Consider the following 15148-nt stretch of genomic DNA (forward strand, 5'->3'; position numbering starts at 1 on the left):
ACAATAATCTCAAAAAATATTGCGTAGTTGATATTTCTTTAAATTTAAAATGTTAATAATCTCTTTCTGTTTTACATTTAACATGACTCTATCCAACTTAATCTGCTAAGGTCCATTTGAGACATTATCTCTTAATCCACAGGTAAAGAAACTGATTACCATAGATGAAGGGATAAGTGAAAAAAATTGTTGGGAAACCCAAGATAACACAGAAACACTACCAGCCCCATTCCATATTTTTTTCCTTTTTTGTTTTAGTGTTCCAGAGCAATTCTTCTTCTTCTCCTCCCCAGTGAAATAACCTCTGAAACCATCTTCCTTCCTATTCTTCATGTCACAATATTTCTGTGAAAAGAACTTGAATGAAGCCAGTGATATTAGAGAAAACATTAATTTTCATCCCAAAAATTGCTAAGTGCATTTTCTTCATTATATCAACAGCTTTATGAACCTTACTGTCTTTAACAACCATTCACATGGTTGGACTTTGCGCTGCATCAGTCTAAAACTCATCTAATATCTTAAAGCTTGACGTTTCCAACCCCTTTTCATCTTCTGTCCTTTCAGTTTCATTACTTTTGCCCCAACTCAGTCTTCAATGTAGTCACTTGAATTTACAGCAGAGTTAAATCCATCTCCCTGAGGACAGAGTTCTGATTCATAAATCAGAAATTGATTTATGTGTGGATAGCTAGGTTGTGATCAAAGGTTCCTAGAAATCCCACTAACTTGATCAGCAGGAAGTATTCACTACTTGACATCTTCCAACAGAAGCATCCTTGTTGTAACAAAAGAATCTCCATGAAATAAAAACCAGTGCTCTTGGATGTCTCATTATGATCACCTGATTTCTAAGTCAGATGATTTATCAGTATTAGAGACCACATTTGCAGCAGCTACAACCTGAAAATTTAAGGCTTCATGAGAACATCAGTTTTGTTGACATTTTTCTCAAGCTACAGTGAGTGTCAGTACACTAGGAATGTTTCAGGAAATCACCTTACAGCTCATGAAGATTAATGAAAATTACCAACACTAAACAGAAGATGCAAACATATATTTCAAACTACTTTGTAAGGATTGTCAATCATGGAAAAGAAGAAAGAAGCCTTACATCAAGAAGAAGTCAGCCAGCTAATCTGAACATAAGGAGAGACATACAAGTACAAACTAAGAAATTGCAGCATGCTGATCCCAGACATTGTCTAATTTCTCTTTTTTAATTCCAGAGCAAAAAAGCCCCTTGAGAAGAACAGACATGCATGAAAGATGATACACAGAATTGCCAGCAGGGTTTTTTCTACATGTTGCCGGATGTATGTTACACAAAATTGTCATTAAGAGTTAGCTTATTACATTTTACAAGGCTACAAATCTTGAATTAAATATTCATGAGTCTTGCTTAGAATACAGAATCTTGCAGTATTTTAAAAGAAACAACAGAAATCTGTCTTCTAAACTACATATTCTAATACATAAATTGCAAAATGATGGGTTTTAATTATAGTGAATTCATCATTATGTATCTAGATTAAAATGGCAAAAAACTTATTTATCATCCTTAGTTTCACAAGGAAATATTTATACAGTTTGCCCAAGATCAAAAGAGTAAATCCAACCAGTGGAACACAGCATGTACTCTGCAATCCTTTGGCTTTCCAAGTAGCAAGCTGAAATGCTTGGAGTTGAAAAACAGCAACAAATAAATAAATAAATAAAAGTACACTAAAAAAATCCAGCATGCATATTCTCTTTCAAGCAGTCTGCTACAAGACTAATAAAATTGAAAACTGCACTTTGAGGACGGCAATTTGGATAATGAGAAAGGAAAACTCCTCCTACAGGGGGAAAAAACAGCACACTATTGGAGAAAATTGAAGGGGCCTTGCCCACTCTTGGTGAGAAATTAATCTTCACAGCTCTGACTTAAACAAGTAATTCAGTACTTGTATGGTGGAGCAATTTTCTGTGCACTCCAAGGAGATGGAAAAGAAGTGTAGGTTCTGAAGCCACTGAGAGAAGCCACTGAGAGAACTTGATCAGTTGTAGTCTACAGAGAAATGTATTCTCACATTAAAAGTAGTGGTTCTGATATTGGTTGTCCATCTTGCCCCGTAACCAGTTTGAAAAAGCAATGAAACAACTGTTTTGTCCACATTTACTACTGAGTATAACCACACAAATGTTGGACACATAATACAAGTTCTGCTCTAAAGAGTGGTATTAACTGCAAAGAATCTTGTCCAGCTTCTCTGCTTCTAGCAAGCATCTTCCATTCTGTCACTGCAGAACAGTTTCAGATGGTTCCCAATGTCAGCCACTTTTTCCCCTCTCCTAAATGTTACCTCTCCCTTAATTATACCACATGTCAAACTGTTAATGTAGCTATGTTCTGACCAGGCAAACAGCTGAAGTTGCAGAGAATTAAAGGAAAATGATGACAATGACTGGCAAACCACAATGGTAACAAGCTTAGCAGTTTTATTTTGCCATATATCCTTTTTTGCAACTGTCTTAAAAAGACTGAGTCCTTCCTCTATAACATAAAGTTGAGTAGCTCTGTCACAGCTGAGAATGATGTAGAAAACATCATCGTTGATTTGAGTAGGAATCAATGACAATGTTTAGAACATATTTTACATATCCTCAAGATCAATCAAGTTTAACATTAAGGAGTACCTGTCACCAATACCTTTCCAATGCAAATGTTAGCAAAATGCAAAGGAATGATAATGAGCATGCTTGCATGAACTCCAAGCCAGTAAGCTGGATTTCTATGAAAAAGCATCACATTTGTGAAACAACTTTAATAGAATCCTTCAAAAATGTTCTTCTAATAGAGTAAGAGAGAAAGGTACAGCAATGGCAGCAAAGTGAACAGATCTACCTGTCACCAATTCAGCAGGCAGTCAATAAAGGAGAACATATTCACTTTGAGCCATACCTCTCTGTTGACACTGTGAAACGTACCTGCTCATTTTATGAGCTGTTTCATAGAAGTCATTTCTGTTGTATGCAGAAGTACATTCCTTCTCAACAGAAGGAGCACATGACTTTTACAGACCAGAGTAATTTATAAAACTTTTTTTACCTTGACATGAAATAAATTTGAAGTCTGGACAAAGAATTTGAACCTTATAGTTAGCAGATGTGGAGTCAGAGGTAATGGTTTTGCAAGGAAGACCCAGAACTTCCACTTAAGTGGAAACCAGAGACATCTTGGCTTTCAAAAACATAACAACAAACCTATTACGATGATTGGGATAAAAGCTGAGGGAGGATATTAGGTGAAGTACTAACCCCCCACTTACCAAAACTGTAATAGAGATGGCCCAACATCATGGTTGCATTAGGTGTTTATGCTGGTTAGATATATAGCCCTAGGCTGCATGAATGTTTGTGCTTCAAAAACGTGAAACAGGGAAAATGTCTGAAAAGAAATGAGTTTCAGAGGGATACTGGCTCAGGTGCTGACACTCATTAATAACTTGCAAACAGTCATATTACAGAGTAATCTGCTCAAAGAAGTATCACAAAGGATCTAAGTTCTATACACTCACTAGTAACGAGGAAAAATATTAATTAAAAAGACTTCTAGGATGCTAGAAACTGATTAGAATCAGAAGAGTGGTATACACAGGGAGAAGTAGTCAACAGTTCATTAGGAACAGAAGACAAGTAATTTTGTGTTAGAGATGGCCAAAGAATATTGAACAGACCAAACTGTTTTAACTCTTTGCATTCCTCCTCCTCAGCATCCTTCGCACAAAAGAATGAATGATGTGCAGCAGACCACTGCCTAGCTCCCTATATTCAAGCACCTCCAGATTATACCCACCTGTATTTAAGTCTGTGCAACTTGTAACTATGTATGTGACTGCAGCCAGAAATTTTCAATAGAGAAATGTAAAAGTTGCTGGCAGATTACAGTGATACTTCCATAATTACTGCTCCGGGGAAAAGCAGTAAGGAAAACATCTCCCTTATGTATAGCTAACAAACATTTCACATCTTAAAATCACTTTTTCTTCACCCTAAGGGGAAAAAAAATGGTTTTTGAAATTCACTCCTCAGCCAATAACTGATTCTTAAACAATAAACTACATCACAACTTGATTTAAAATTTTACTGTTCTTCAAAACTCCAGTGAAGTACAAGGCAGATCTCATAGTATAAAGACATTAGCTACACAGATAAATATTTTTTTCCTAAAATAAGTAATATTCCTCTAATTTACTACCTGTGGGTTTTCTTTTAAACTAATCAAAATGTTTGTAAGCAGAGCACTTCAATCCAGTTTAGAACTCTGGATTGAATGAGCTGGAATATTCAAATATTTAAACTAGTCAAAAATATTAAAAACAATCAAACAAGCAATTTGCTTGCTGGATGCTAAAAGTTTTAATAACTTTTTTCCTCCTTTATCTTTTCTGATCAGTCCAGTTGCCATCAACATCCCAAAGAAGTTAGTTTATTTAGTTCACTAGTATGCTTGCAGGGAGACACCGAAGATCTTGGCAAATAATGGAATAATCTACCAAGCCTGACAGAGGACAAAACCATATTTCTTTTGAAGGCCTAGCAAAATATGTAAGCAAATGTCATGGAAACAGAAGCTCTCTCCATGGTAACATCATGCCTGGTATGGCAGCTAACCACTCTCATTGCTAGCATGCTCCAAGATATGGTACTAGCTTCATACCAGTTTTCATTTTAGTGGATTTCTCTAAAATTCCATATACCCAGTAGCTGTAAAGTATTAATAAAAACAGTATTAGTTCAGAAGTATGGAATAGTAAAGCCAAAGCAGAATATTGCGATTAACTGCAATAAAGCAAGTCTCTGAAACAGTCTTTGTGAAAAACAAGAGACCGATAGCGACATAAAGAACAATTATATTACAGCTGTTTCCCATTACACCATCTGACTCACACAACAATTGTCAGATATGCAAATAACCTGCATGAAACGCACAGAATGAACCGTAGTATACAAGTATAGAAGGGCACAACTCATAATTGCAGCTCAGCAAACCATGTTACCTGCCTTCAGATAAAAGTTCCAGTTTTTACCAATCAACTTCAGCAACCACAACTCTCAAAACTTGCTGAAGACTCTTAGGTCCACTGCAGCTGCTCTCCACAGAGACCGACCAGCTTCGTGCGCAGAAAGCAGAGCCATGCAAATCATTTCCAATGAATAATTTATTTGACAAATTAGGTCCACTTCATGTAGCATCTGTAACCAGCTCATGACTGACAAAACCTACTATCCAAATTTATTCTGCAACAACAGTTGCCAAGCATATTTTCCAATCAACATTAAGTTTAACTTCTCCTGATTGTTACAAGATAAAAGTCAGATGACATTACATGCCTGTATATTCAAGAAACTGTAATTGGTCAGCTGTAGAAGCGTGTGACAAAAGAAATACATTCCCATAATATTTTTATAAGTAATATACTAGGTCTTACATAAATATTTACAACAAGCATAGAAAATGTAGCCTATCTTGCAGAAGTCTTAAAATGTGAACAGATATTCACAAAAATAGTCTACCTGCTTGTTCTGGTCTGCATCTACAAATTATGAGAAATAGAGTCATGTTACTTTTGGGTTCAAACATTTCAGTGAAATGTAAAGTTTAAATCAAAATCTCTTAGAATAAGGAAAGCATCACAACTGTATTATTTAAGTTTCTGAAAATATGAAAAAAATGTAACAGCATCTTTCATCTGAAAAATTACATAGAAAATGATTAGCTTGCAGCTAATTCAGCTGCTAAGACTACTGCATAGGAACATATTGCATAAAACTAGCAAAAACTGGCATCTGCCACTTCTCTTCAAGTAAACTTTCTATTTTCCCCCCCTTGCTTATCATAAAATGCAGACACATCTTTTAAAATGTATTTGGATAGAAATTTTGAGTTTTACATTTTAAATACCAAGATACAAAAGGAACAAACCTGAAACTCTCGTACTTAGTAGATCTTTCTTGCCTATTCTGAGCCCATCCTATGACCACTGTATCCTGTGATAAATTTACAATTAACAATGAGAAATTTCCAAAACTACATTGGATTATCTTTTACTCTCCTGTTGTTTTTTCCTTCATCGCTAGCAGAAGCCATGTTTTCATTTAATAATGGCAACATCAATTTACAGTCTGACAAATCCCTAAGACACATATTTTAATTGCTCTCACAAGTAAATAGTTCTCTCTGGAGAGTCCCGTTTTGCATAAAATGCATGTTTTGTTTCAGTGGTTGGATCTTCTTGGGACTTCCAGTGATCACTGTTTGGAAACAAACAAACTACTATTTGTCAGTTCAAACTTGTCAAAACTTCCAAATAGCATCTTGCAAGTGTATTAATTGCTTCTTTTAATGGGGAATTCAAAGAATGCAGAAAATCTGCATTTCTGAAGTCCAGGATACTTCCAGCTAAGACTTCTGCCCTTTCACAATAAACCAACAAATAGACTGAAGCTGTACATTCCTCTGTCTTTGTGGAAAGCTTCTACAGTACATGGAGAAGAAGACAATTTCTTTTCAGAAACTTAACTGCCAGTATTAAAAGAAAAGAAGACAATATGCTTATCTGCAGTAATTATGGAAGTTGCCTTCATTGGCTTTGTATACCTGACTTGTACAGTTATGGCATGAAGCTCAGCAGTTCCCTTCCAGCTCTACACTTAGAAGAGCATAACCTGCATGATACAATCACATCTAAATAATTCAGTGGTAGACTGATTGAAATTTTCTTAAAAAACAACTGACAGCTTTCATATTAAGCTGTAGACTTAAATGTCTTTTATTTAGTCTTTTTATTATTTCAGAAAGATAAAAGACTAAAACAGATGATAAATGGGACTACAAAGGACATTAAAAATATTAGAAGCCAAAATGAGATGAAATTATCACAAAACTGTTCTGTTGTACCTCCTCAATACTGAGGATGATAGAGCAGATATCTCTGAGCTTTGCAGAGCATTCTGCGAGCTGTGAGGAGCATAGCATGTTCTGCACACAGTACGTAATCTAAATACGTTATCAAATACACACAGCAACATTCCAAGATTTATCTGGTAGTACATTAGAACCTAAAAGACGTATTTCAAAAACTGCAAAAATTCAGTTTCTCATTTTGGATACTCATTGTCCATTTTCAAATTTACTATTTATAAGAACAGGGAGAATTTCAAATTAAGAATGAGAGCAATGCAAAATATATCATTCTACTTTTTGAAGACTGCATCATTAAGCACTTTGACCATCCAGATACCAAAATGTGTCACAGCTTCTCTGAAAACAACCCTGCTTGCCCAAATCTCAGGCTTATACCTAATTTTCCTGATGTATTAGGATACTGTCCACTCTAAAAACAGCAAGATGGAGATCTACCTAAATACTCTACCTTAGACAGATACAAAGCACTATTTTCACTTCATTGCTATGTCCCAGCTAAGAAAAAATAAGAATATTTTATTAAAGATCTTCATCTAAACATAAGAAGCCTGTTAGCTGTCTTGTTCTAGCATGCACAGGAGAAAGTCGAGAGAGAAAACAACTGCAACACAGTTCTTTCAGATATTTTCCTAAAATTGTTACAGTTGGAGTAAAAGAGCTTAGATGAATTGTACATGAGGTACTCAATTGGTTGATGGCTATTCAAGTATATGAAGAAAAGAGACTGTTGCTAAAACACTTTACACTGTGAATTCCAGTTTGCAAGTCATTAGTACTCTATCAAGTTCACAGCAATGATAAGATTCTGTAAGATTCACGATGAGTAGGAGCACTGCCATGGAGACAACCAGTCACTTCATTAACAGCTGCCTATGTCAAGGATCAAGAGTACAACTAACTTCTAAGACAATTTAGTAAAGAATTCTCACTGATTCAAAGCAGGTTTTTTCCTAGGCTTCCCTTTCTGGTCATAAAATTGAGTTCTGTTTTTCAAAACTGATCCACACTGCAAGAAGAAAACATAATTTGTGTAATACAGGCTTATTCTCTTAAAAGCAGGTATGTTTCACAAAGGGTGAATAATTGCTTTCGTATTCTCACCTAAGCATCTTGTTTATAGTACATACACCTGATGTTTATTTCTTGTATCCAGAAAATGTGCAACCTGAAACAGTGGGGAGTATGAAGCAAGTGCACACAACAAGCTCCTTGAGCTTGACAGAGAAGCTATGCAAAAAATAATATTCGAAAGCCTTTGCACGTATATATTCTACTTATCCTAACAAAATACATTTTTCCCTTCCCAGCATCTAGCAATAACCAGAAAAAGCATATTTAAGACAGACTCTCAAATGATACATACAGGCATCATTATATTTGTAGCATTTTGGAAGTCCATTGACCAGTACATGTAACATAAAAAATTAACAAGTAGATCTTTCCTGCATAATGCCATTGTCAGTCACAGTAGTTAAAGTGCACAACAGAAGTTCAAAAACCTGTTTTGCTATCCCCTAATGTGATTAATTGCTGGAGAAATCAGAGATCATCAGGAGGCACAGGTCTTAAGCAAACAAGATAACATCAATTAGAATTAACGCTTTCCTTAGTTAATCAGACTTCAGTCACTGACAATTAATCAGATATATTTGCATCTCTAAATGTACCAGCAAACCAACAGAAGAAATTTAAGCACAGAAAACTTTGCGATGTCATTTTCTTACTATATTCAGAACTAGAAATGACTCAGTAGCTGCCCCTCTCTGATCATGTCTTGGCAAGTGTGGATGCTACAAGTTTGCATCAGTAAGAAATTATCAGATTTCTTGAGGAGTTAATTACCTCAGGAAATCATGAAAGTTCACTGTGTTTGGAAATCATAGCACTTTTATCTAGAATTCTAACAATTCCATTAAATGAGGCTTAATTAGTTTCAGTAGGTGCTACTCATTACTCTTAAGTTAGCATTTCCACTGCCACTTTTCCTTAATTTTCTACTTTTTCTAGTTTTCTAATTTTTTAATTAAAAAAAATGGTATTAAACAAATCCCTTCAAGAGCAAAGCAGAACTGAAGTGGTACAAAAATATTTCTTGTATAGTCACAGAAAAAAAGCTCAAAGAAATATAGTGTATTGCCAATATATTTTAGTACATTCATAAAGCATATGATAGGATGGTATATTTGAGATATGACTAGCAATTTAGGAGACAAACTGCAATGAACATTGCCATGGAAATTGAGTATAACAACTGTTCATAGGCAGAAAAGAGTTGTAAAGCTCAGTGGCATTTCAGGAGATTGACAGCAAATTCTCTGTGAAAGGAAAACCTGCAGCAGCACAAAAAGTGCACGCTGACATGACAACAACCATTGACTAGTAATAGATTCAGTCATGAACATTCCTCTTACAGAGGAAATCACATTTAGTAATGAGATATTCTAAAGATAAAGTTTTTAGTAATACGGTCCAGCACAAAGACTGATCAAGATTATTCTTGACTGATTTTTCTTTGTCTATGCTGCAAACTCTACGAAAATAAAAATCAGGCAATCTTAGGACCTACATTAAGGAATTACTACAAAATTAGAAAGCTAAATCCAGAAACTTGTATATCTGTTAGAAGCAAAAAAAAAAAAAAAAAAAAAAAGGCTATTTTTAAGTCTTTATATACCAGTATTGCTACACCAAGATGACACATGGGTCTACCTGAAGCCATTACTTGCTACTGCAGTAGAAATATTTTACATTAATTGATGCCCTGTCTCTTGTAGACGTGACGTGTAATTTTCAAATACAGGCCAACAACTGACCTGGTATACATTTAAAAATTTGCAGAGGGTTCAAAAAAACATATATTGTGGAAGGAAAGGCTCACCAATTATGTAGGATTATTTAGGAGAACCTGTTATTGCTTAATGAAACAAAACATGTATTTTAAGAGGTATTTAATTTGGTGGTGTCTTTCATAGATAGTTCATTTAATGTTAGCTTCAGAGGTGTCTCAGTAAACTTTTATAAGGACAGAAAAGAATAACAGCTACTATACAATAACAATAGGACAAATAATTAATAGGCAACCAACCACTTCAGACCACTATTAAGTCTGGCAAGGGAAAGCAAGGAAGATGCACTAAAAAATCATGCAAAGTTAGCCAGTAATAAAAATCTGTTCATGATCCTCCTTTAATTTTCAAGGCTAAGCTTTTTGTACTATTCAATATTGAGAGTTATGAGTTAAATAAATTCAGCCATTCTTTAAAATAATCTTAAAATAGAGTTCAGCAGCTGTCTTACTTCCTTCATTGGAATCACTGTGAACCCACATAACTGGACTTCATCCCTTGTCCATAATAAGAACACAGAGAAGTATCAAATGGAAATAAGACCAAGACAAAACAGTGAGCTCAGGATGAAAATGACACTGATACGAGCTCTCTACAGTTCCTCAGCTCCTTCAGACCTTCCTAACTGATGGCCACGTAGCCTTCTTTTAGGCAGCTGAACTTATAAAATAATTCCTACATCCTCTTCCCAAGCAAGGAAAAGTAGTAGTTCTAGACAGCAAAATAAAGTTAATAAGAGATTGCTAGCAGAAAAATTAGATAGTTGCAGGCAGATATCTGGGTGAAAGTATGATTTATAAGGCAGATAACAGAAGTAATTTCACTGATGAGTGGGCAAAGGTAAGAGCTGATTTTGCCATCTACAGATAAGAGCCAATTTTTGAGATTTCCAATAAAACCACACAGGTTGGCAAATTACAAGCTTTCTAAAACATGTGCATGTTCTTGATTGCTGTTTTGAAACAACCTTTCAAAAACAGTGGTTGAAGGCTTCCAAACTTACTCACAAATTCTGAACTGTTCTATAAATTGTTTGTTTTTTGCTTGCAAATGGATCTGCTCATTGTCTAGGTCACAATCATTGGGCAACATACCTGTCCAAGAAGTTTCTTGCTGGCCTGTTTCACTCCTCCTAATTAGCCCTTAGCTTCGGTCCCTGCTCTGCCAACCTGTTACACGTAGAGGGATCAGAAAGCTGATCAAATGGAATGGAGCTGACTTAACCGTACAGGAGTTATATCAGGAGCATCTTAAATAAATTGAAAATGATGCAAGGAAAAGGAATATTATGAAGTAATGATATGAAAGGGAAATGAAAAGAAATGTGGAAGACAGGCTACTGGATAAAGAACATGCATGGAAAGGAAACAGAGGAAAGGAAGAAGAGTACAAAGGGAAGAAGAGAAACAATAGTAAGAAAACGTTGTCTTATATTTGTCTTTCATCATGGAGTTGTTAGAGAATGATTGGCATGACAGGGGCGATTGGGATTTACTGTGAAACACACATCACATCAAATCACCTACAAAGCATTCTTAAATAATAAACTAGAAAGAAAATCTCCATCACTTCCATTAAACATACTCTTCTCGTGATCTGTGAAAGCTGTGAAGAAGACAGGAGGCCTCAGTAACTGTCTTATAATTGCCATTCTGAAACTAAAGCCCTTCTCCTACCTTGGGTCACAAACAACATAAATAACAACTCTGGTGGTGAATTAACTAGGAAAAAAAACTGCACTGCTAGTATAATCATGCAAAACAAACTAAACTGCAGACAGAAAATGACCTCTTTACTCCTTAATGCTGTTTCTACCATCACCTGTCACAACACAAAAGAAATTTCTGCTTCAATACGAGAAGCTCACTGTTTATAATGAGTTTACACAGAAAGACTAACAGAAGAAAACAAATTATATTATAGCAAACTGAAACCATAAATTTGGTCGTAAAATCTTTTCACAAATCTCTTTTCATCCAAACATGATGATTTCTCAAAACTGAACTAATTCACAAGCATTTTGATGACAAATCTCATCAAACCCAGACTTCTTACAGGCTGCAGAAATCACTCCTATTCAGAAATCATTTCAGGTATACTGATTCTTATCATAAGACATAATTAAACCAAAACATCACACAATTTTTCTCCGTTTCTACCCCCGATACCAGTGTTGCCTATGCTAGTGGGGAATATATCCATATTCTCCAGTCTGGAAAACAGCGTTTAAGACCAGAGATGAAGAAAAGGTTCTCTGACTGAACATCAAAAAGACTTCCAAGCAGAAAAAAAAATAAGATCCACATTCTTTATATTAAATAATGAGTTAATTTCTGTACTCTCTTTTAAGTACTAAAGGAATGGAAAGTATTTTTCCCATCAAATTTTCCTGTCTCTAAATGGCCACTTTCCATCCTCTGCTGCCTTTGCAATCTTGTGATTCACATTGACTTTTAAATTCTACTTCTTCAAAACACACATGAGATTTCAGGAGCTCTCATAAGACATTCCCTAAACTTCCCTATCTTCCAGTGGATATGCCATGGTCCCTTCACTTGAGGCAAACTGTTTTTTTTATCAAGGTCTCTAAGCCTCATCATGATCAAAATTCAGGCCTCTACCTCACTCAACAATAGATGTCTTTCACTGAAAAGTGATATAATACATCACACAACTGCAACTATAGTGCAAAAAGACAAAGAATTTCAATCATTATTATCAAGGGATCATTTATGTGTTACTATATTGTTGTCCTCATGTTGCTGCCTATTGTATTTCCTATCACATAGAGTCACAGAATTACCAAGGTTGGAAAAGTCCTCCCAGATCATCCAGTCCAACCATCCCCCTACCACCAATATTTCCCACTAAATGTAAATGTTTCTTGAACACCTCCAGGGATAGTGACTCCCACCACCTCCCTGAGCACAACATTCCAGTGTCTCACTGCTCTTTTGGAGAAGTTTGGTTTTTTTCAATGTCCAACCTGAATCTCCCCCGGCACAACCCAAGGCCATTCCCTCAAGTCCTATTCACACAGGAGAAGAGGCCAATCCCCACCTCATCATAATTTCCCTTCAGGTATCTGTAGAGAGCAATAAGGCCTCCCTTGAGCCTCCTCTTCTCCAGGCTAAATAATCCCAGTTATCAATGAAGACAAAATTTAAAAGCAAGTATCAGTTATCTATTATCAACTTAATAATTTCCAATTAATCAGTTTTAACACTTATTTTACAACAGGTATACAATAATTTCTTTTACACTGAACATATTATTTGCATTTTCTCAGCTACAAAAACCACTGAGAAAACTGTGCATTGCTCTATCTAGGAAAACCTCTTTAATAACAGATTCAATGAACTTACATTTCACAAAACCTGAAATAATGCTGAAATTTGACCATTAAATTGGACTGAAGAAATATAACCCATATTCTAAAAATGAAAAACCTTTACAAGTGATTATGCGAGAAAATTGTTGTTTTATTGGGTTATAAATTTCTCAGTATGGTAAATCAGAAAACAAGTTCTAGAAACACAAAACATATCAGATATTGCTTTATTGCAGCAATAAGGATAAAAAATACACATTCTTCTGTAATTTCATTTCAAGTAGAAAATATCATTTCAAATTTAACTACAGTAAAACTTTAAAGCTTAACCTCCAATACTCAGAAAACTGGTTCTGAGAAGCCTTTACAATTGCTTCAGGTTTTAACAGTATTCTAAGACATCATCAGGATTTCCTATGGAAGTATTAATTTTCTTTATCCTACCAGCTTGGCTTTGAATTTGAAACAGCTATATATAAAAAGAGAAAAAGTTTGTGGTCTACTTTTCTAGTTGTTTTGTGGTTAGTTGATGCAGAACTTGCAATACAGAGTTTAATCTTATTTCCAGATGAGAGTGTCATCACCCTTGCTGAGATTAGCAATATGTGAAGTTTGTAAGAAAAAGTTTTATCTAGAAAACTAAACAGAAGTATTTTCTGTGAATAATATTATGGGTAGAGTTATCTGTCAGATTGCCAGTAGTCAAAATCCATTCCTTGTTTTGCAAGCTAAGAAAAGAAGTCGATGTGGATGATGTTACAATCACAGTCTATACCAACAGAAAGTACACACTGCAGTGTGACACTGTACCCCAATCAACAGCAGCAGGAGTAGGTTGGAAGAGGCCCTGCTAATGAATTCCCTTAAACCCAGTTTTCCTGCTTGAGAACTACCTTTTTACATTGTTGTTTCTGGATGTCTGTAGTACTTCTGATGACTTCCTCCCACTACAGTTACATATCTTTATACTGCCTAAACCTTTTACTAAAATTTCAATGTGTGAAACATCCTTAAGAAAAATAATGCAAGAGCTCAAATCAATGGGTCATGAAAAATATATATATATCCTTCATCTAGTAGCATATCATATTAGAAGCACATAAAACATTTGAGATTTCTGAAAATTATTGACATGAATTTATCTATGAATTAACAGTCACACATACTACAGCTCGAAGTGCAATCAGGTGAATTACTTAAGTAGTCTGAGGAACTGAAAAAAATAGAACCAACTTCAAAAAGTTGTCCCAATCAAAATAAAGATTATGCTGTAGATGGGAGGATGAAAGGGGAGGGAGGGTGAGAACTTCCTTTGGGGTACAGGGGAGAAAAATCAGTTATTGCACTACTTACTCCTGTAGGCTGAAATATCAATCCATCAACTTCATGGCTAACTTCTCTAGCAAAGCTTCCTTCCAGGAGCTAGGGAATAGAAGAAAAAAATTTTTTTCAATTTTCCAGAAAAAAAAAAAATCTCACAGTATTCCACATGAAAGTAGATTATTTCATGGCATTTTCCTAAATTCTTGTTTGGCAGACTGCTCAACTGTGGCATAAACCAGTAACAGAATGGCATTACCACAAAACAATCATCTGAATTAACGTGGATTTCCCATGTTACATTTTAAATTCTGAATGATTCTGAATTCCATATGGAGGTTCCTTGAGATGCATTCACCATAGCAAAAAAACACTTACCTATGCAAACTAATGAAACTACCTAGCCAAAGGTTAAGAAAATGGATCATACGCTCCCATGTTAAATTATGATCTGCATAAGGAAAATTAAGTAACCAGTGAGTGCTACAATCAAGAGGGAATAGCAAAAATAAGGACAACCACTGTAATACAGTTACTACTTTTTGTTTTATTATACAGATGAAGGATTTGTCTAAGTTCCAGGTGCTTTTAGTAATGATTGATAAACTCTGACACGTAATTTACCACACTGTCATGAGACATTGCAAATACAGACATCTGACAAGCACAAGCAGTTTTAAA

The 15148-nt window shown here is 35.3% G+C and overlaps 1 protein-coding gene across 1 annotated transcript in view; it reads right to left on the reverse strand.

Annotated features, from left to right (window-relative positions):
* RNGTT (RNA guanylyltransferase and 5'-phosphatase) overlaps positions 1–15148 on the reverse strand; it is a 183323-nt gene that overhangs the window by 74490 nt on the left and 93685 nt on the right. Inside the window, exon 12 of the mRNA XM_065731011.1 lies at positions 14501–14569. Coding sequence (XP_065587083.1) covers positions 14501–14569 — 69 coding nt within the window. The remainder of the gene's footprint in view (positions 1–14500; positions 14570–15148) is intronic.

This window comes from Cyrtonyx montezumae, unplaced genomic scaffold, assembly GCF_038088225.1.
Source record: "Cyrtonyx montezumae isolate F1298 unplaced genomic scaffold, pur_monq_1.0 scaffold_13, whole genome shotgun sequence".
In the NCBI taxonomy this organism is placed as follows: Eukaryota; Metazoa; Chordata; class Aves; order Galliformes; family Odontophoridae; genus Cyrtonyx; species Cyrtonyx montezumae.